At 45.8% G+C, this 23,176-nt stretch overlaps 1 protein-coding gene across 1 annotated transcript in view; it reads right to left on the bottom strand.

Annotated features, from left to right (window-relative positions):
* Nucleotides 1–1,715: 1,715 nt before the first annotated feature.
* Nucleotides 1,716–23,176, bottom strand: part of Rab2 (RAS oncogene family member Rab2) — a 34,215-nt gene continuing 12,754 nt past the window's right edge. Inside the window, exons 5-7 of the mRNA XM_075673542.1 lie at nucleotides 23,048–23,140; nucleotides 18,251–18,431; nucleotides 1,716–2,856 (exon numbers count right to left, since the gene is read on the bottom strand). Of these exons, the coding sequence (XP_075529657.1) occupies nucleotides 2,761–2,856; nucleotides 18,251–18,431; nucleotides 23,048–23,140 (370 nt within the window). The 3' untranslated portion in view covers nucleotides 1,716–2,760. The remainder of the gene's footprint in view (nucleotides 2,857–18,250; nucleotides 18,432–23,047; nucleotides 23,141–23,176) is intronic.

The following is a 23,176-nucleotide window of genomic DNA, read 5'->3' as shown; positions in this document are numbered from 1 at the left end:
GGGCCCAGCGTCCTCTGGCATGTGCAGTGTTAAGCAGCTTTTCGGACAATAGTATTGAACGATATCCGATTGACTGCGGCAGGCAGCTTGACTTGCAGCAGAACGCAACAGCTCCAACCTTCAGCAAGGCAAACTTTATGCCTCACGCTGTCGAGGACCAGTGGCGGCCTTTGGCATTGCGAGGAAAGTTTACCTGGGAGCTGCTATCCAAATATGCAAAAATGGAGAAATCTTTGATTTGGTGTCTACTAAGCAAAGAAAACTAAATTCTTAAGTGTTGGGAGCAATGTATACTGCTCTGAACTGTGCACTAACTGGTAGAGAGGACTTTTAAAAAGCATCTTAAAGAACTTGACACCATGAAATTGAAAGAAAAAAGAAAGAAAAATATATTACTGCAGCTTGTTTTCATTGATTCCAACCACAAGCAGTATGGCATCTTTGGACATTCTTATAAAAAGCTGTGAAAATCAACTGCAATCTAGTTCGGACAGCGTAAAATGGCTGCTTCAGATAATTCAGACAGAGAATCTTGTGTAAAATGTGCGTTTGTGCTCAGCACAACCACGGAGATTAGGCAGTGCCCGCAGCACGCTGATAAACTCTTGGTGACGATGTGCTGGGATTTACATCAATCAACTAACCACCAGGTGCCCATGGTGCCCACCAGGTTGCCCTGCTTAGATGCTATTTCAAGGTGGCTAACGAGAAAACTCCACAATTACTCCATAATTACTCCATAATTACTCCATACTCCATAATTTCCAATTACCAACCCTGCAACATTTATAATCAATTTACCCAATGTACAATTTCGTTGCAGTTGGCCTTAAAGTCGCAGGCATCATGGGAAACGACTGACTGTATTCACAGGTGTACTGCTCAATAGAGCCTGGGCAGTGGCAACGTTGGCAGTTGGGGACAAGACGGGTACCAGGCGTGAAATGTGCACGAGCAAGAAAATACATTGTGAAAACGATAGTTTTCTCTTCAGGTACAGAGATCATATGGATTACAGACCGCTGAAATGGCCTGCCCCTGTGAAGGGCTGCACCCAGTCAAGATCACAAGTGCATAGTGCATGGAGTAAAACATTCCTAAGCTGACAACTAATCCGTCATGTTTTCCACTTTAGATGAAGTAACAGCCACAGTTACCTTGTTTTTGTGCAGTTATGGAGTATGAATATATATACAGAGGTCTATTTTGTACATTTACTGAAATTTAACACCTTTTGTAAAAAGTTCGAGAACCAAAATCAAAATGATGCCTTCAACAGTCAATAGAAGTGAGCCTTTTCTCATAAAATGAACAAATTTCATCCAACTCAATTCATTAGTTGCCTAATAAGTGCATTTTTGCATTTCACATGTACCTGAATAAGGGAATTGAAGTTGGCCCCAAGCTCATAAATATACTCCCTGATTGTGCAATAGCAAGATACTGGTGTTACATGAACTAAGATCTCATGTCATCCCCACAAAACAAAAGAATAAGGTTCATGATGCTGCACAAGAACACAGTGCGCAGAAGTTTCCACAAATGCTCCAAAATTTTAAAATTCCAGTACACAAATACAAGATATCACGCAACTCTTCAATTCCACTGCCAAAAAGTTTTCCAGAAACTGCCGTCGCACGCACTTCAAATGCTATGTCGTTACAAAGATTCAGCAGTGTAGGCATGAATGGCAAATGCAACATAAACAGGTAAGGTCTTAGGTTAAAACCAATTTATTCCAAACAGACAAGTATGCCAGCTAACAGGGTTAAGCACAGGATAGAATGCCAGTACCAATACATCACTCACTTCTCATAAAAACTTGCTTTTCCAACTCACTGCCACAATCGCCCAAGCTACCTTCAAAGAGCTCACTTGTAGCACAGTCACACAAGCCTTTATCGAATTTTTTGCATTGAAAAACAATATGTACACTTGGCAAGCATAAATAGCAAAGACAACAAAATTTTGTGCTTCAAACATCAGCTCACGAGAAGTTCATGGACCATGAAAGGCTGAAGCTTGCACGCTGAACACTGAAGCATTTTTTGTCCCAATTCCATGCCACACAACAAACTAGTACAGAGTGGGGAATGTTTATGACTAGTACTGCATCACAAAAATATAGTGATTCAGATCAAACACAGAAGTGTTTCACGAAAAAGAAGAAAATAATGTCGGTGCGAGGCTCTTTTAACAGCACTAGCATAGCAGCATACGAGAAGAGGCTGAGCATTTTCTATTAGGAAACGCACCCTGGAAAAGCAAGGCATAAATGTACACAGAACGAGCAATTTTGCACATGCCCCTTTGAAACTTTGGCTTTCTTTTTGCAGGATTTCACATATTTCTTGCAGACAAGAAAATGAGACACTCCAACTGCAGATACTTTTTTCGCTCAGACTGCACATTCATACAGGAGCTCGCAGGTGATAATTTTCACAAAAATAAAAGTAGGTGCAAAGTTAGAGCACAAACCAACCAGGCAAGAAAAAAGTGCTGGGATCTGCAAGAAAAACAGAGAAATACTTAACATTCTCTCTACTTTTCACATCCCTTCCCCAAGCTTCCCAATGTTTTCTTCAGCATGCTGTGTATACACCCATGGAGACTGAATAATACATGTACATAGATATCTTTTGTGTATTTACACACACATGCACACATGTACCATTACATTATATATATGTACGTGTGTATCGGTGTTGCCAAAGAAAAAACGCCCACTGTGAGCTGTTTTTCATTAATGCTGCATGCAGCTCAGCAGCAGCCACCACCGGCACTTGCTCCACCACCACTCGACGGCATGCTGGGACTGGTTGGCGAATGCTGGGGACCAATCTTGATGCCATTGGCCTGAAACGCAAGGGAAAAGGCTATCTATACACATCATCAATGCACTTGACAGGACTAAAACTGATGCAGAACTGCAGCTGGACACAGTAACAGCACTTATTTACCCTTTGAGCATCTGTTTTTTTCCCATGTGCACAAATTCAGTTTTTGTCTTAACACATTAGAACACTTTTAAGAAATTTTTAATGTGAAAATTCAACCAAAATTTAAGACACGCTAATTAATTTTAAGTAGGATAATTAGTGTTCGTAAGGAAACATAGCCTTTGTGTTGCTGTCATTGTCCCTTGAAAACACCTTGTAATAAACCTCAAAGCCTTCTGAAACAATGTGCATTGTTTAAGAAATGCGTGGGCAAGCAACACAGACAGTCGATAAACTTGGCAATGCCATCTGTCAACAAAAATACAGCCTACCATAAAATTTTAGTTTAACCAACTTCCAAGTAAATGACCCAACCGGTTTACAGATGTTTCAGGTTCACAAATTATCTTGGGCATGACCGCCAGGGGTTAGCGACCAGATGAGTATACTTGGGCATGGCACTTATATAGTGCTTGCTACACATTAGGTCCAAAAATGGAAAATGGCACCCCATAAAAAATGAAATATCAGCAGCCACACGTTGAGAAATGCAACATAAAAAATCCTACATGCAAGAGCATCGCTGTTAAAACATTATGTTTAAAAACATTATCAACACAGACTCAGATGGCACTTGTGATAAGAAATGGACAGGTCATCTCAGCTCTTGTGTGCTTCTGACGTGCACGAGCGGCACTTATTAGAGCATTAAGGTTGGCATCCAGTGCCTACCTGCAGCCCATTTTCTATTCCAGTTCCTGAAACAATGTCGGCATTGATAGCCAGCAGACATATTTCACAGCAGATGTGCTCCACAGTGGCGACCGGGCATGCAGCGAGTACATCAACCGATACTATATATGGAAACAAAGCACTGGCGTGGGCTATGGACCCACTGTGCATGACCTACTTTGCCTGCACCGGTGCCGCTAGGGAATGCACTCGGTGCATTCTCTTACAAAGGTGCCAAAGGTACATTAAGGTTCCTGAAACTAAAAGGTAGCGACATTCCTCCTTGCCCAGCCTCTCCTTCTCCAGGCCTTCTTGCAGCTCGCTCTTTCTCTTGTAGCTCACCCTTGCAGTTTGGTCGTTCGCTCAGAAGTAGCCTATATAGTTGCACAAGGTGAGACATTAAAATTGTTGTTGGGTGTTTGCGCATGAATTTTATTGATTATTGTGTGCTGTACTAGGAAAAGTGATGGAACACTATAAAACTGGCAGAAACAGATGTTTTTTCTGCTTTTTTGGCGCGTAACTGCAAGCTTCTTTTGTGGCTTCGGGTTGGCTGCTTGCTTCCAGTTAGAAGGCTTTTGAGGCTAGTTTGGTGGACAAATTCCTTTTAATGTCGAGTACCAGCACAAAAATCAGAATTCTTTGTCTCGCCAATAATGTATAGGTAATGTACACGATGTTTATATACATGCCAGAGCTTTGTTTGAGTGTCATGTCGTCCACGGCCATGCATTGTACTCGTAGGCAAAAACACTGTCGCAGCTTGCACATATCAACCCGCTTCGCGAGTTATTTCTATTGCATTGACCAGATTCTTTATTTGGCTTCCTAGACACTTGCCCGGCAAGAAAAGAGTGTGATGAAGGTTTCGCCGGTACAAGCCAAAGGCGATGCGCTCATGTTTGTGCAGCACTATGTAGCTGCCAATTAATCAACTCGGATGCATTTGCGATGCTCGAAGTGTGTACGTGTGTACTTGCATGCACCCAATTGACTACCGTGTGTCCAGCTTGTGTAGCTTCATCATTTAGTCATCTTAGTACCATGATGACCAAACGCAAGGCATGTGACATATTCGCCTGCATGACGTGAGCGTCATGTAGAAACATTCGCGATCAACGTTAGTGTCTCAGCTATTTTCTTCGTTTCGTCACGACGCTGACATCTCTTTATGCAGTGAAACTGGTCCATTGGCTCTGAAGCGAAAACATCTAAGCGGAACCTGTACTTCATTTGGGAACAAAGCATATGCAAGGACAAGAAATTACATAGAAATTGTTTCCATCAATGAGCACTTTCCCCCATTTTTTTACGTAGTTCCAAGTCAATGTGAGCCAACAAACTCGTGCACCACTTTATCCTGCGGAGAAAGCCTACTCACAACAAGCAAAATCACTTGCACTGGTAGTGAAGAGCTTGTCCTCGCAAAATATATTTGCAGCGCCTAAAAAAAGAACGTATGGACTGACAAAGTTACGCACTCTCAGTATTACAACAATAACAGGTGTTACCGTATTTACTCGCATAATGATCGCACTTTTTTGTTAAAAAAAAAAATTGATGCAAATTCAGGGGTGCGATCATTAAGAGAGTTAAATTTTCCGAAAAAAAAAAAAAAAGATTTTTTTTTTGATCTAGCATCTGCTGCGAGATGGCAACAGGTCAACAAATAGGCGGCTGCCCCTGTATGTGGTGCGGGACACCAAAACAAAGATGGCGGCCGGCAGAGCAAGCCGAACGCGATTTTTATTCTTTTCGTGAATACATTATGTGCATTGAAACAGTTTCTTCCGTGTCAGTAATGAATAATATCGTTAATATCGGCAAGTTTGCGGCAATAATGTAGCTAGCCATGTCCACTTTGAGGGGACTGAAACAAATGGGCATGCTTATCTGCCAGTGACATTGGAACACATGGCGGGCATGCTGCGGAAACTGCGGTATTTGTCTTCTCTACTATCCTAACGGCACGTTTCTGCTAAGGGTGGGCGAATATCTTAGCCATGTTACAAGCGTCGGCGTATGAAGAGGGTACACTTCTAACGTATCAGTGTAAACCTGGCTGCTATCGTTGCCACTCGCAATTTGTTGCGTGCCCACGAGTGCAGACGAGAAGAAACGAAAGGCGCCTTTTTTGTTGTTTTTGACCACAGCCATTATAAAGCCTACACATAATAAAGGCGAGTTTGGTTGTAGCCTTTTATTTTTGTCATGGAAGTGCGGAAAGTGATGAAAGGAATGAAATGGGGCATCTGCTTGATAATGGTTGGTGCGTGCAAACCGCTTGGTTTGTCGTTCACCTAGCATTCGACAGATAACGCCATCAAAATTAGCTAAACTTGGCACAACACATATCGCTGCGGCAAGTTCGGGGTGTAATCACTACAAGGGAAATAAAAAAGAGCAAATTTTGACAAAATTCAGGGGTTCGATCGTTACGCGAGTGCGATCATTATTCAAGTAAATATGGTATGTTTCTAGCACAATATATGACAGAACACAGCCTACACACTCCATAGTTTCATACACCTGTTGATGATAGTGCGATCAGGAAAACAAATCTTAACGAGCACAGAGAATAGCACCCTTGCATAAGCTTACCTATGCCTGAGCTGCGTACCCTGTCTACAAAGAAAAAAGCTCCGTTCGTACACGTTTGCACCTCCAGTAGTCTTAAAATCAATCCCTAACATAAAACAAAAACTGTGTTATTCAATGACGCAGTTAGGTACGAAACTTAGCCAGAACATACGAAATCCCTTGCGAAATCCTCGCCACAGAAACTCGATGGCCAACTGTCATGGTGGTGAATGCACCGAGATGTGGAAAAGGAGAAAAAACAGAGAAAAGCGTGGGAAAAATACCACGTGACGGCACTCAACCAAAATGGGAGACTTAGACCTTCTCTCCTGCCTCCTCGCATGTTCCTCGAAGCAGAAGCGGCGGCAAGATAAAAGCATGTCACTACCTTTTAGTTTTATTCAGGGACCTTAGGTGTCATTGCTGGCAGCGGTGAATTATTTTGATGAAAAAAAATTACCGACGATTACGTTACTTCCTAATGCGAAATTTGAGCGCAGCAAATAAGCTGTTTCACCTTTTCGATAGATTGAGGCAAAGAAATCGAGCAACACATGTATGCGCTATCACAGAATTTTTTTTTTATTTTTCACACGTATTCCTTTAACAAAGACTCCACTAACAGTTCTTGACAGTCATGAAGGAAGCTTTGTGGTTGGAGAAATAGACTGATATATGTTCGACTTGGTACACCAATGCTTGATTCTCAAAGACGAGATCTATACAAGTGCCTCGCGAGGTTGTCACAGCCGTGGGACGCGTTACGAGCGAGAGGAACGGGATGTTCTCCCGCATAAGTGTTAGGAAATTGCTGTTTGTCTTTATGTCAAGCCGCCACCGATCTGGCTCTCTGATTGCCACCGCACAGGGCGAACGGCAGCGGCAATTTCGGCTCGGGCGGTGCACATATACAGATCCGCTGCCACCGATCTGGCTCTCTGATTGCCACCGCACAGGGGTTGCATTGGAGGAGGAGCGAAGAAAGGAATTAAGTTCGAGCCGGCGCTTTGACAACCGGAGACTCGCAGGAAGAGGGGGGAGGGGGGCGGCGTGTACACCCAGCGGCAAACGATGGGGGCAGAAGCGCGCGCAGCAAGCGGACAACACGATAAAGGGAGGAGGGAAGAGATAGCAGCGACTGACTGATGCCGCTGACGCCGATAGTGAGTCAACCCCAGCTGCGGAGTTGGTTTCAGGGACAACGCCGCCGATGCCGACACAAACAATATGATACCCTCGCTTCCGCAGCGCTAAGAACCAGGTCTAGCCGTGGGAAGGTGGTCACCTATTCGTCGACGTGCCGGGGCCTACGTGAAATAACCGGCGCGTCGGCAACTGAAGAGCACCCTATCCGCCACACAAGAACAGGGGGGGGGGCCCTTTCCTCCTCTTTCTGCATGGCGGCGACGGTGTTCTATGCAGTCACGTTATCTTGACTCTCTAGCGGCGTCAGCGGCATCCAGCGGTATCAGTCGGTCGCTGCTAGCGCTGGGGGGATGAAAGGGGGGCGGAGCTGGTTACGAGGCCGACGACAACGCCGACGACGACGAGAAACCCAGGAACGGACGCCAAAGAGCTGCGCTCTAAAACATGGCACCGAATGGCAAGAAACTTAATAGCGAACGTCGAAGCAGCTAGGCCTAGCGTTGCCGCGGTGGTGGCCACGGCTGCCAGCAGATCTGTGTGCGAGAGCGCCAGTTCCGAGACAGACTTGGCTTTGGCCAATGCCGTTTTGGACCTGCGGACAATGCGAGAATGACGAAAAATCTGACGGCGAAGGGTTCTTGCGTCCGAAATTTCAGACATTCTTATACACTGACTATGAGATACGTGTTGGGGCGCCCCAAAAACCGGGCATCTGGAAAATCGATCCTTGACTGTACACTGGCAACTCTTCCAGCCGACGACACGATGTCAAAGACAATTCGTTACCATTCCTCTGTTACTCCAGCCAGTATTTGCGCGACTTTCGTCCCCTTTCAATAAAATTAGCTAATTTTCCCTGATAGAAGCACAAATTCCCCGAGTTTTACCTGAGTATTTCCAGACTATTCAAAATCCCTGAGAATTCCCGGTTTTCCCGGTTGGTAGACACCCTGGCGTTTCGGTTATTGCCTATTACAAGCGTGCGCTACACTTCCGACAGCACCACACATCAATAGGTGAAGATGCTTACTGCAATAGGATTGGCGGTGATAGCTGTGAATGCCGCGTGCAATGACCCTGGAGATGATTTGCTGGTACCACAATTAGAAACTGGGTGTGCGCCGGTGTGTTCATGCGAGACGGGCAGGCGAGTATTGCAGTGAAGCTGCCGCAGCGGGCAGCTACAGTAAAACCTAATTCAAACTTGGTTAATTCGAAATCCCGGATAATTCGAAGGTTTTCTGCAGTCCCATATTTTCCAATGTAAATTTGACCAGATAATTCGAACTAGCGACCTAGGCCAAACCGGTTAATTTGAAGATTTGGAGTGCTATGCGGCAATTCCTGATCCTCATTTCCCCGCAAACCCGACAAAACAACGGCCATTCAGAGCCACAAGGCGACGCCACATAGCAATTGCGATTACCGTATTTACATGATTGTAAGTCGACCACATTTTTTAAATTTGGAAGTTTGAAGTTGGGGGGTCGACTTACAATCGAAACCAAAACATGGCACCGCCAAAATAGCGAGACCAACGGGAGCTACAACATAGTTATGATTTTGTTTGCTCTATGGCCCTACGCGTATCTTTTCACTATCTCGCGTGTTTGTTCGCTTTTCGGAAGGGTTTTTCAACGTTTTTGAGAGTTTTACAGTGCACGCAACACTCAAGGCAGGGGGGGGGGGGGTCAATAGTTGATGGAAGCACCGCTGTTCCTATTTGCGGTGGCACCCTCAGAACGGCGGCGCTTGCGGGGAGCATCGGTAGTTCATGGAAGAGCAGGCACCGCTCGCGGGTTTCTCTTTGCCTGTTGCGCTTAGCTTTCTTGACGAAAGGCATTGGTTTGACGCGTTCCACTTGACTGCCGGCTACGTGCTACTTGTATGCTTCCCCATTCGTCATGAGTGCTCCAGGCCCACTAATCGTTCGGCACTCGTTCACAGCAGTGTTCAAGAGGGCTGCCATCCTTTACGCCGAAGAAACGAATTCCTGCGCAGCGGGCCGCAATTTCTATGTTTCTGAACGGGTGGTGCGAGCGTGGCGACTGCAGCGAAGCGAAACTGTCACCTGTGACGGCAAGTGAGAAATTTCCCACATGCCGAAGTATGGACGCTTTCCGGAGCCATAGGATAAGCTTGCGGAGTACGTCACTGAAATGCGTGATCGGTCCCTGTCAGTGAAGTGCGACGGTCATGTAACAAGCCCGGATCTTCGCCTTTTAAGGCCCTGTTCCACCGTGAGTACGAGTGGCTGGCGGCAGAATACCGCGAAATTACCCCAACCGGACCTGTAAAAAGAGCCTCCCTGACGGCTGCGTGTGGTTGGGTGCATTCGGCGTGGGCTGCTGTTTCACAAGATGTCGTGGTGTGGTCGTTTGCCAAATATAAAATTTCGCTGGACCACGACGCGCTGTGGGACCGCAGCAACAATGACGATGGCAACACTATTGAAGACGAGTAGTCCAGTGACCATGTCAGCTACTAATAAATTTTCGTTTTCGAATGCGCCCTCGGGTATGCTCTCTTTTTTTTTTTCCTGTCACGCGATATGGCGGGGTCGACTTACAATCGTTTAAATACGGTATTTATAGACGAAGCGCCTGACATGTAGTACTGCTAGCACAAAAATCAGTCCACGGTAAGCCCCGCACACCGCCGAAACGCGAGCCTGCAGAGGAGAAGATGTGCTTCATTGCAATGCAGCGGGCATACCGGTTTTTGTCATGTGCTCTCGTCCCCCACTCCGCACGCTCCTCACAGTCGCAGCGTCAGTGCGTGTTCCGTGCCACTGCCACTGGCTGCCGTTCGCCCATTCTCTCTCCGCGCCTGCGGCGATGTGTGTACACGCAACGCTGGTCTGTGCCGTTTCTTTGTGTACAGTCGTTAGGGGTGTTGCTGCTAGTGTGGTGTTTTTTTTCTGAACTGTGCAGAAATGCCAGTGAGCGAAGATGCCAAAGTATAAGACTGTAACACTGCAGCAGAAGTTCTGCTTGATCCAAGAAGCGGGTAAGAACACGTGTTCCAAGACCGAATTGGCTGAAAGGTACCGCATGCCCCTCTCGATGTTGTCCACAGTATTGAAGAACAAGTCGAAGGTACTGGAGGCCTACAGCAAGACATATTCTTCAACGTACGGGCTCCCACATACCAAGATGTGGAATCAGCTTTACTTCGCTGGCTGCAGAAAGCAAATGCAGCCCACCTTCCCGTTAATGACCGATACTGTGGGAGAAGGTTAACGACTAGGCTCTACTTGGTTCAGCTGTTTTAAAGAGCGTAATAATTTGACCTTTGTAGCCATCTTTGGCGAGAACAGAAGTGCAAATGAGAGTGTCGTTGACGACTGGAGGAAACACACGTTGGCTCCGTTGCTTAGTGAGTACGGTGCAGATGTGTACAACCTTGACGAGGCAGCCCTTTCTTACATGATGCCGGCCACAAAAACGTTCGCTGCGAAGGACACTGCGGTCAAGGGTTAAAAACAGGGTAAGCAAAGAATTAATGTTCTGTTCAGCGCGAACATGTGCGGCAAACACAAGCTGCTGCTACTCGTAGTTGGAAAGAGTGGGAAGCCTCGCTGCTTTAAAAATGCAGAGCTGTTGCCAAGGGATGAGTTTATCTACCGGCACAACAAGAAAGCCTGGGTCACAGGCGCAATATTTGAAGATTACGTTTGGCAGCTTGACCGCAAGTTCACGGCCACAGGCAGGAATGTACTCTTTGTTGTTGATAATTGCCTGACGCATGGTGACATCCCACACCTGAAAGCCATCAGGATTTCTTCCTCCAAACACCAGGTCGACCTCGCAGCCAATGGGCTAAGGCGTCATTCACCACATGAAGATTTACCGCCACCACCTGCTCAAGCGCATGCTCCTTTGCTACGACAACGGCAAGAAGTACTCCATCCTCCTCCTCTAGACCATGTCTTATTGTGTATGCATGGAAGCAAGCGGAAGCCAGTTTGATCATGCGGTGTTTTGAGCACGCTGGCTTCTCAAAGGAAAGCACCGTCGATGCTGATGCTGACTATTCATGTGCACTTGATGAAGAAGCAGCCGAGGATTGTGACCACATCAATGCACTCTACACAGAGGATAGTGAACCCGGTGTAGTTGGCTTCGCCGCGTATCTGAACTTTGAAAATGATCAACAAACGTGCCACTCAGACTTGGAGAGTGAAGCTACTGCTGATGCGACCATATGCGATGACAGTGACGACGACGACAGTAATGAGCCCTCCTGAGCACCCACCCTCGGGGAAGTTATTGGATCGCTGAACATTATCCGCAGTTTTGTTGAGTGCTACGGTAGAAATTCTCAAATGCTGCACGTAGTTGGCCAACTAGAAAACATTACCCTTGGAGCCTCGAAGTGCAGGACGTGGCAAAACAACATCTATGGTTACTTTAAGTAATCCAAAGATTGCCGAATAAAGGTAGCGCATTCCTGCAGCAAAACTTTTTGCCTGGGTTGCATTTTTTTGTGTGTTCAGTTAATTCGAAAACCTGCTTAATTCGAAGATTTCTTTTCGGTCCCGATGACTTCGAATTAACAAGGTTTTACTCTATATACTGTTCTCGATCGTGCGCGCCTTGCGCACCACCTTCTTGTTTACATGGGATCTAGTGGCCAGAAAACATATCATGTGATTGGAGTTTGGGAATGTATGAACCGGTCAAAAGTGAACGTAACTCGGACCATTTTTTAAGTTCTCGATTACGGACGTTGGCACCGGAAAAACGTACATAACAGGAATGTGTCCAATAAGGTTCTACTTTAGTCGTCTGAAATACTGGATTCGGCAAAAAATAAGTGATTTTGTTCCACAAGTGGCCAAAGAATGGTGCGCTGTATTCTCAGATCGTCACTGTCGGGGATACTTTCCATTTCGCTTGACTAGCCCAAGACGCATCGGCGTCTACGAGCAACGGCATTCTTGACACGGTGCCAAGCAGGCTATCTTATCGCAGTGCAGAAGCACTGCCGCGAGTGTGCGTGTCTGGGGATAGTCACCCCACATATCGCAAAAGTGAACATATCTTCTAAGTGGTAGTTCGAGAATACGGCCCAAATTTGCGAACGCCTTGTTACGCACACAGCTTTGGTCTACACAGCCTGTGGCAGCAATTTTTGAGCGATGCTTTTTATGCTATTCCTTTTCACGCTTTTCGCACTTTGTCAGTGGTCAGAGCCATAGAGTTTCTTACAATTACTAGAGGGAACTTTGGTGCTGCCATCATTTCGCCACCATGAGAATGATAGGACACGGATTTGTCCGATCTTCGTGCTTCATCTATTATGTTTAATCTGCAATCCATACTTTCTTATTGCGATAGCAATTATATGAAACACGGCAGCAGCTGTGTATGGCGCAGGCCCTACGCTGTAAGCGATCTGCGATGGACAGTCTAGGTGCGATGAGAGATGATAGCTTTGTGCGCGCTGTGTTCCAGTCACATAGTTGGGCAGCACGAAGGTTAATTCGCTCGCTGCTGCTGCCGTGATTCCTCATGCCAGTGTTTTGACAGTGAGTGCCCATGGTCATCGAGTGAGATGTGTTCATGTTTGCATGTGAGCGTGACACTGTGCTCAACTCTTTCGTTACCACACCTATTCAAATCGATCACCGGTGATCGATGCATCAGATCACCGATTTCAACAATCTGGAGCTGTTTCTTATCCATTTAAGGCCATCCACGCGTTAGCACAGGCACTGAACTTTCAGAATCAGTTTAAGTTTTCGCGCTCCAGCAATGTTGCGATTTTTGAACCACCTTTTTGTGAACTAATGTGTGTATGTTGTAGCGAAAAGAGGCATGGCTGTCGCCTTCTGCTGCACTCAAGAAAAAAGCATGCCGCTCACGATTACGCTGTACAGTCGCCGACCGTTTATTCGGACCTCACGGGGACTGCAGAAATGTCCTAATAAACAGGTGTCAGGAAAAGCAGATTAAGAAAAAAAAATCCTTTATTTCCATGCACTTATTCGGGCTCGGCAGTAGGCTTGAAAAAATCGTGAATGCGCCGTTGCACACTGTTCCGTTTACGCGCAATCAAATAAGCCTGAATCTCGGAGAGGGTCGTACGGTTACTATAGGCGGCTGAAAGCACAGACACTGCTTGTACAAGCTCCACATGTGACGGCAGCATGGCACATGGTGCGTCATCTTCCGACTCTGAGTCATGGTCCAGCGGTGCCGCAGAAACCTGACGAATGATCTCGCCGTTGTCAAGTTCTGCGCATGTCAGTACAGCAGTGTCAGCACCTGTGAAACTGTAATGAGACGGTGTCTGGAATCGCAATGCAACCACTGCGCAGGTCTCGGCAGAACAATTTCGGCGTCAGTAGGGGGCACATCGGAAGGCGGCAAATCCTAGGCCTCCTGGCACCCGCTTGCCGGCATTCCCCAGCGCAGTCTATGCAGGCACTGTCGGCGCCATTAGACACTTGATGCAATGTTTCTGTATGGCGCGTTGGATCGCCACAACCTCGACACATCACACAAAGCAAACACCACCACATCGTCATGCTGACACCAGTCGCAAAGGAAAAACGTGGCCTACTTGCAGCATCGTGCACGAAGAAAGAAACAAATCAGCTGCTGGATTGTCTTGACATGGCTTACTAAGCCGAGACCGGAACTGCTGTGGCCACGAACCAGGCAGAAACGATGATGACGAGCGGGGATTTGCAGTAGCGCCACTTCGTGGGGCAGCAAGGAGGCTCCGTTCAAAACAAAAATGGTGTTCAGCAAGTCGAACCGTGCACCGGTCAGAGTCGGTGCATGGTGCTCTGGATCAAGTTGGCTCAAGGAGTGTCCAAAAAATCAGACGAGAGGTTGCAAGGTGTCCGAACTTTCGGCAGTTATTATACATTATGGTCTATGGGGAGAATGGCGGTGCCGCGAAGCAGACCGAATAATCGAGCATGTCCGAATTTTTGGAGTACGAAAAATCAGTCGGCGACTGTACTAGCATCAAAATTTTGTAATCAAATCGCTCCCAGCAAGTTAAGAATTAAATAATATCGCCGGCTTTCACATGTGACAGTGCTGAGCGGTGATAATTAACAGAAAATTACACCAGCTGTTCACTAGTGAGCTTTGGTTTGAAGTCCGAGTCATTATATTCCGCCAAAGCGTATTTCTGAAGGTCCACCCCATGCCCAACATGTGAACCTCGCAATTTCAACCAGTTTCCAAGAGTTTCGGTTTCACTTCTCTCGTAAAATCCAGGCAAGGGGCGCTGCCGGTGTCACTGTTCAGTTATTCAGTCACTCCCATGGCGTCATCTGACATCTGACGAGGTGCGGGTGGTCCTACAAGACCTACGCCGCAACACGGCACCGGGAGCCGACCACATCCGATTCGCCACCCTTCGTAACCTCAGTGACGCGGATATTAACCACGTCACCCATATCTTCAATGATTGCTGGCACAAGGGCATGCTTCCCCAAGCATGGCGACCTGCCGACATCACACTGATCCCCAAACCGGGCAAGCCTGTTAAGGTTGAAAACTTACAACCCATCTACCTAACATCCTGCATTGGTAAGCTCATGGAGCCTGTACTCTTGCGGCGTCTGCAGCCCTTCCTCGAAGAAAAATCATTCTTTTCTAACTCTCAATTCGGATATCGGGCTCATCTGTCTGCCAAAGATGTGCTTTTACAATTGCTATCCAATTTCTATCCCGTTTCTTATCATTCAGTGTTACCGCAAGATGCACACTGGCACAACTTTTTTGCAAGTGTACAATCTTTGTTAATAGGCAGGCGCTTGCAAACTATTGGTACTGCCACATGTGCGTTTCATTTTTGCAAGACGCGCAATAACTGATAGAATCTCTTCTAGCAATCTACCAATTGATTACTGCAAGTTTCTCACTCTGGTTTTACTAACGGGTGCACCCGATTCAGTTTGCTTGTGGGCGCTCACATGGCCTGCCTTGCTTTATAACGATTTTCGCTTTCTCGATGCCACACAGGTTGAAGATTATGTTTCCACAGTAGACGAAGATGCCCCGGCCTGGAGCCCAAGAAAAAAAACTGGTTTCAGCATGTCCGCGTGGCTTGCACAATGAAGGAGGCAACGGGAGATGCAGGAAGGAAGCCACGACACACCCTTTGCCACGATGACATGTAAAAGCAGTTGGTACAGTGCCAGACAGGCAACTTGGTGAGTTCGAGGTGTGAAAGGATGTCGAAACGGGAAGCAAGGAAGTACAGTAAAACCCTGTTAATTTGGATTTCACGGGTCTAAAATAAATGACCGCACTAACCAAATGCCGAGTTATGGGGGATATAAAAAAAATAAACAAATGCTTACTACATCAACACGCCCTTATTTACTGAATGAATTGGGAAATCTTGTTTCTATATTGCACAAAAGCAGTGCGGAAGCTGCAATTCTTGTCATTTCGTGACTGATTAGCGCTCGCAGCGGCGAAGGCCTCGCGATCGATTTCCTTGGCAGCGCGGCTACGGCCCTCGTCTTCATCTGAGACCTGCTTTTCACTACTGCACGCACATTCTGATTATTTTTTCACCAGTGTTGCTGGCCATCGCGATGTAAAGGGTGCTCTTCATTTTTGACAGCTTTGCACTGAGTGAAAACGAAACTACCATTTGCTAAACCTGTGGACGAAACCGCGGTCGCTATTGACACGATCATGCATGGAGACTACACAGTTATGAAGGCACGCCGCCAATGTGGTGCTATGCACGGCGGTAAATGTAAGAATAAAGACTTTAAAAGGGGCCCTGAACCACTCCTCTGGCTTCGTGAAATAACATAGTCGGCAGGTAGCATACGCTGCTGTGAACATCTCAGACAAGTTTTGCTGTCGTGTGCATTGCATGGAGCTCGCAAACGGATCGCGAAGTCACCTTTCTCTAAACGCTCTCTTCTCAACAGAAGGCCCTGTGCTCACTCTCATGGGTGCTTTATTTTGTAATCTGACGCTTTATTTCATCATTCCCTTGTACAGCTGCTATTGGATGATAGCTGACATCAAGCTGCAGTCGACCACATGGCATAGATACTGTGGCCACCGCAGGGTACGCCATGAGTCTACTGGCTAAGTACACTGCGGCTCGCTGAGGACAACCGCGCTTTACTTATGTTTAGCGCGTCATAGGCAGCAAAGGCGAAAGTCGTGACGTCTACGTTAACATCTAAAATTAAATTTGAACTGCGCGCCACAGTGACATGTAGAAGGCGGAGCATTGTGGGTATGCCTCACTGCGCCGCAGTCTTCAAAGTGCGAGGCATTGATGAAGGAACGGGAGCACAGCGGAGGCTATGTTTGATTGCCAATAACTCCGCTTCTCCGGAACTAGCCTATTTTCACTTCAAATGCCTTTCTCCACTTTGATAAATGGTGGTTCGGGGCCGTTTAAAGGCACAAATAGTCACGCAGCATTCTCGCATCGCTGCCATTCACGATTTCCACTGATGACTATGGCGATGTGAACTCCGCCGCCGCTTTGTTTCGGTGGATGCTACCGCCGTTTTTGCTCTTTTGCGGTGCTCGCCGAGCTCCGAGAGTTGTCTAAATTCACCGATGTGCGGCCAAATACATCTAAATTAACAAGAGTTTCGTTACATTAAATAATGCACATGCCTGCCGGGACCAAATGGAGAGTCCGAATTAACAAGGTTTTCGTGTAGTGTATTGTTAGGGAATAAGGTCATAGGAAATGCAGTATTTCCTAGGGCAGTATTCTCTAACAATTCACTTCAGTTTATGTTCTTATGACTGTGACCCTTCATCATCGGTTCTACTGTCGCTCAGAGGGCACTTCATGCACCCTTTGAGCCCCTGATGAACCCTTGATGCAGCATGTGATAAAAGTGGAAAATGAAGTGTGAAGTTTCAAAATATGGGCCCTAGTTATGCCAAACCTATTAAAAAGATATAGCTAGGTTGTGTGAATTTTATTAAATAAAAAAAGAATTAATTATGATAGCTTATTTACGTATTCAACAATTTTCCCGCTTTATTAGCTCATAAAAAAATTATTTGCTAGTTCTTTTCTATATAAGTCACTGCAAAATTTTAACCTGCAACAAAATAATGTGACCCTGGCAGAACACATTTCCCCCGAAAAATGTGACTCGCAAGAATTTAAACAAATTCAATACAGGGGCTTTACGTGCCAAAACCACAATCTGATTATGAAGCACGGCACATTGGGGTTTACCACCTGGGGTTCTTTACTATTCGCCCTCATCAGAATGCAGCTGCCACAGCCACTCAGCTACCACGATGCGTGCCTAGATTAAGCTCATTACAAAAATGCATAATACCAGTGAGTCAAGTGGAGTCAAGTCAATAAACGCAGTGAGTCAAGTGGAGGAAGATCTAACAGTGACAACGGACATTACATACAAATATATTTGTTGTGAAGGTAAATTCGGCAGATTTAATCTTATTCTGATAGTGAAAATCATAAGCATGCTTTCTTATTTTCAAAATTATATGCACATTAAAATTAGATAAAAATGACAACTCAATATTGCAAACAATATGTTGTTGGTCACATTCACCTATGACATAGTACTTTTCTGCAAAGGATGCGGATACATTACACACGCTGTGCTAGAGGACAGCAAGAGCTTAATTTCTTTATAACTTCCTCTGTAAGAGGGCACACTTTTTCTACACTTCTATATTAAATGCACTGAGCACATACAGAGTTTACTTGCTATCACTCCAGTAGCTGTCTATTTGACTGAAATACTATTATTATGAGACGTTACACACAGTTAAGTGTTTAAAAATGTGCAAACAATAACTACATGTTGCAACATTTGAAGATGGTGGCTGAACCTAGCCATACATTACCTCATTGTTTATGTCAAATACACCTTCCTGGATCTTTTCATAGATCTCCTTGGCTGTGTTGATGAAAGCCTCTTCTACGTTGGCTGCAGTCTTGGCAGAAGTCTCCATGAAGATAAGGCCATGCTCACGAGCAAAGGCCTCGCCCTCTTCTTTCTTCACTTCCCTCCGAGTTTCCAAGTCACTGCATTCCATGTGACCACATCATATGCTATTGGGTTTTTCCCCCACAGTGCAAAAGACACGCATCCAAATATAATGGCCACTATCGATTACAGCAAGCAAACATTTGCTCAAAATGAACACTGCACAAGACCTGCAAAAGCCCATGCACAAAAGACAATGTATGTAGCTCAGCAATGGTAATACAGGGTTCATACAGGTCTCAGACAGAAATTCAAAGGTATTCAAGTTTCTTCAGGGCCCTGTCAAAGCTTTTTAAAGGGTGCAGAGTGGTATCCCACGTAAAAAATTTTTTACCATAATGTTTCCAGAACACTACAGCTAAACTTAGAGATAACAAAGTTGGTAAAATTGGCACTTCGCCACATTGAAATTGGAACTTTTATGCAATGAAGTACAGTTGCTAACTTATTTTTCTTGCAAGGAAGGAGCTTTAAGACTTTTGGAATTATCACACAATTGAAACAAAAAAATGAATTTTATGAGGAAACAGATTTTTTTTTCTTTCTTTAATTTCCGAGTCCGTCACCAAAGGTACACTTTCATGCTATGTGTACCTTTACATTGACGATACAAAACGAAGCCTGTGAAGCTTTCATGCCCCCTCCGCCGCTGCAGTTGATAGTGTCGCCTGCAGTGGGATAGATTGCACCTGCCGTAGTTTAACTTCAAAGATAAAGTGCGAGGGCCTTGCACCCAATGCGGCAGGATTACACCACAACACCACACCATTACACACCATTGCAACGGCTTTCTCCCATCTCCCTTCCACTCTTCTCAAACACGAGTCTGACAGCACCGACAGACTAGGGATGGAAAGGAGAACGGGAAAATGCACAAGAGGGTGTGACTGCGACGAAGTCGTGCTGTGCGGGGTCAAGAAATGCAAGGGTTTTCAAGGGAAGAAAGTAATTCCAGGGCTTTCAAGGGCTTTGAAAACATACTTTTAAATTTCAAGGGTTTTCAAGGACCTGTGCACACCCTGTAATACACCTAAAACTTGTTCACCCCCCAACACACACATAAAACATCAATGACAAAAAAAAAAAAAATAAAAGCTGGAGGAATAACCATGAATTCAGGGTTAAGCTTATAAGTCAAAACAGGTCACTTAACGTATGTCATCCCCATTTCAAATGCATTTTCATTAAACTGCAAAAACATGCATCAGGCTCCTCCTTTGGCTTTCAACGCACATTCTTAACTACTCCCACGTTTCCCTAAAGAGTAGGTGGCCCTGTACTCTACATTTCCCAGTAGATACTTCTTTTCAGGGCGAAGGACCACAGTGACCCAAGTTAGGTACAGTGCTCAGCGATTGAAACGCAATACTCACACAGCATGGTGACCAGTGCTTTTTGCGCCATTGGTGATCGCTGAAGAGGCCGAATGCAGTCACGATGCATCAAAAAGATTCTCACTTTCAGGTGACACAAAAATGGAACATCTCAGTGCCACCAGCGCCCACCGGTGGTGCAAGAAAGTACTGTACGCTATGTTGTCCGAGCATCGCGTTTCAACCGCTGAGCACTGTACAAGCCTTTGCAGCTGGCAGTGCAGTAAACCAACTTTTCTGCGTCTAACTAGCAGGACAATATGTATGCTGCATTTTCACTCCAGCACTCCAAGGCAAAGTTGTCGGTAGCCAAAGTTACAGACCTAGCATTGTGGCACCCACAAGTGCCTTAGGCTGAAGCAGTTGACTACAATGGGTTACAGCATTTGGTTAACAAGCTCAGAATCGGGTCATCTTTTCCATAAATACCAGTTTAGAATTTATAATCGGCACATTTCCAACATGGACCAAAAAGTTCCACTTTGTTCTAGCTTCACGATTCACATTGTAAGCCTGGTTCTCATGACTGCACTGTCTAGGTTTCATTCAATGTTTACTATGTGGGGATGCGCGACTCTCGCGCGTCCCCTGATGTATTTTTCCCGCATAGCGCGTCTCCTGTAATCCGGCTTCGCTGCATGGCCTGGCGCCCGCGGCGGTCGTAGTGGTTGAGGCGCAGTACGAGAGATGGCGCGAGTGTTGCGCTGCTAACACCGCCAACAGGCGGGTTTACTTGGGCGCCGAAAGACAAGGCGCTTGCTTTTTTTGGTTCGGGACAGCAAGCAGTGCGGACGTTCCGTGACGCGCGTGCGCCGAGCCATGCTTCTGCAAGACCGTCTCGCGTGGCCGCCTTCGAACGCGCCACCGTTCGCGTGACCGTACGCGCGAACGACCAGGCGTTGGGATCCAGCATGGGGCGAACATTTTTGCTCGCTATCCGGTTGCGGTGAGTCGGACTTCTAGATTTGTCGCGCGCCCATCGGCATGTTTTGTGGATAGCAACTCGGCTAGCGGGCATTCATCTATGAAAGGTGCAATAAATGCCCTTGTGATTGTTTGCACTACTGTGTTGTCGTTCCTTTGTCCCAAGAGTACGGGTGAGAGACCCCACAACTATCAAAGGATACCTATCTAACGTATAATAACTATCCAAGGTGACAAATGAAGCTAGACTTTGGCGACTCATAGCACGCAGTCTATAGAATACTGTTACAGTTAAGTCCATTTCTCACATATACACCTCTATTGTACCTCAGACGTAGCATTAACAAGTTTTTATTTTTTGTGTCTAGTAACGCAATGAGCTATGGAAAGAATGATAGGTGTAATGTTAAGGGATAAGAAAAGAGCAGATTGGGTGAGGGAACAAACGCGAGTTAATGACATCTTAGTAGAAATCAAGAAAAAGAAATGGGCATGGGCAGGACATGTAACGAGGAGGGAAGATAACCGATGGTCATTAAGGGTTACGGACTGGATTCCAAGGGAAAGGAAGCGTAGCAGGGGACGGCAGAAGGTTAGGTGGGCGGACGAGATTAAGAAGTTTGCAGGGATAACATGGCCACAATTAGTACATGACCGGGGTAGTTGGAGAAGTATGGGAGAGGCCTTTGCCCTGCAGTGGGTGTAACTGGGCTGATGATGAGCAACATGGAGCACAGGATATTGCAGTAATAAATTATTAAAGATATCACAGCTACCTCTTGAATGGGATTAATTTTAGCATGTTTAAGGGGTCCCTCACCAGGCCCCATAGCAAATTTTAGTTATACATTGGAAGTTGTTACGTGTCCTCTAGGGAGCACTCTGGTGCAAAAATTCTGTCAAATCAGTTCATTAATAGCAGAGATAGAAATATTTCAGTGCTGTGAACCTAGGATTTCAGGAGGCAAGCTCCACTGCCAAGCAAGACACTCTCTCCACTCGCCCCGTCTAGCCTCCGCAAGCGAAATTCCTTCCCTGCGTTCTCCAATACTGGACCTTGAGGATCGTGTGACACATATGTCACGGGCCCCGCCGTTTTTTTTCTCTTCGCTTTCTTTTTTGTGTGTGGCACTGCGCACTTTCGCTGACAGTGTCGTGCACACGCTGTTCTGATTGACTGGTTTCGCGCAGCGCATGATTTTGTGCACTGTGCACAAGGACATGTGACTAGCAGTATAATTCGGTGCTACACGAATACTGAGGCAGAACAAGCGGATCGCAGAGCATGATCACGCGTTGGAACACGGTAGAAAATGGCATAGTTTTGGTACCTGCGCATGCGACTGCACGACCATGGGAACAAGCAGACGAAGCGGAAGTACTTCTCTCTTGCTTTGGTGCGAGGTAAAACAAAAACACGCAGACATTCTGTTTCTGTGTTTTATCACTTCTCTAAACTTCAATTTGCGAATTCAAAACTGATCAAACAAATAACATTTGTTGCCTTGAATAATTCTCAAAGTCACGTGTCACCACGAGTGATGTCACACTGCGGACATGAGTACATAGGCGCAGGGACACGAGTACGTCACCATCCAGCTTGGAGCGCGGTCGCCATGGGGGAAAGAAAAAATGATGTTCGTATAGAAATTTCAGACCTCTACGTGGCGCGTAGCAATGTAATTCTTTGCAAACACGATCACTAGCGCACATTGTATGCTCTACGCTTGTCAGCTCAAAATGGCCAGACCTGGTGAGGGGCCCTTTAAGAGTAAGCTATGTAACTGTGTTTGTGAAAATGAAGTCATATTAAAGGAGCGCTGGCAAGAAAATTATGTGTCCAGCTTTTTGTACTTAGGTAGCTGTCGACTTCATAATTATTTCACGAAGCCTTAAATCCTCAAGAGCGCCACCAATGTTTAATTACAGTACCTTCTATACGACCCGTCAGCCAGCCTGAGTACGACAATGAGAACTGATGCTGTAGTTTCTTTTTAAAACTTTGAATGCCTTTTCAGGTTCAAATCTTATAAGAAAAATATCTACAAGGCCACAGGTGCCAAACACACCAAGGACATTAGGTGTTGTAATGATTCTTTTCATTTTCCATTTATTTTTGTCCATCATTGGCTGTCAGCAAGCCACATCACAGTGTTTGCCACTCAATACAACGGATGGTCAAATTTTTGGAGCAAAAAAATGCTAACAATATACAGTCCCTAGCTTTCACTTCATTATACGGCTGTGCTAGCTGTGCTGTCAAAAGTACACAGAAATCAACAATTCTGAAATATCAAACGTCTTTCATCTAGTTAAATTCTAATTACTACAGAAACAATACAAGCAATGAAATTTACCTTTTGTTCCCAATGAGCATGATTACCATGTTGGAGTTGGAGTGCTGGCGAGCATCCTCCAACCAGGTTGTCAGATGGTTGAAGGTGTCCCTTCTAAGAATTGAAATGAGGTATAAGTGCATGCACTGC

The sequence above is a fragment of the Dermacentor variabilis genome, chromosome 1, assembly GCF_050947875.1.
Source record: "Dermacentor variabilis isolate Ectoservices chromosome 1, ASM5094787v1, whole genome shotgun sequence".
Classification (NCBI taxonomy): domain Eukaryota; kingdom Metazoa; phylum Arthropoda; class Arachnida; order Ixodida; family Ixodidae; genus Dermacentor; species Dermacentor variabilis.
This window is presented reverse-complemented; position numbering and strand designations above follow the sequence as displayed.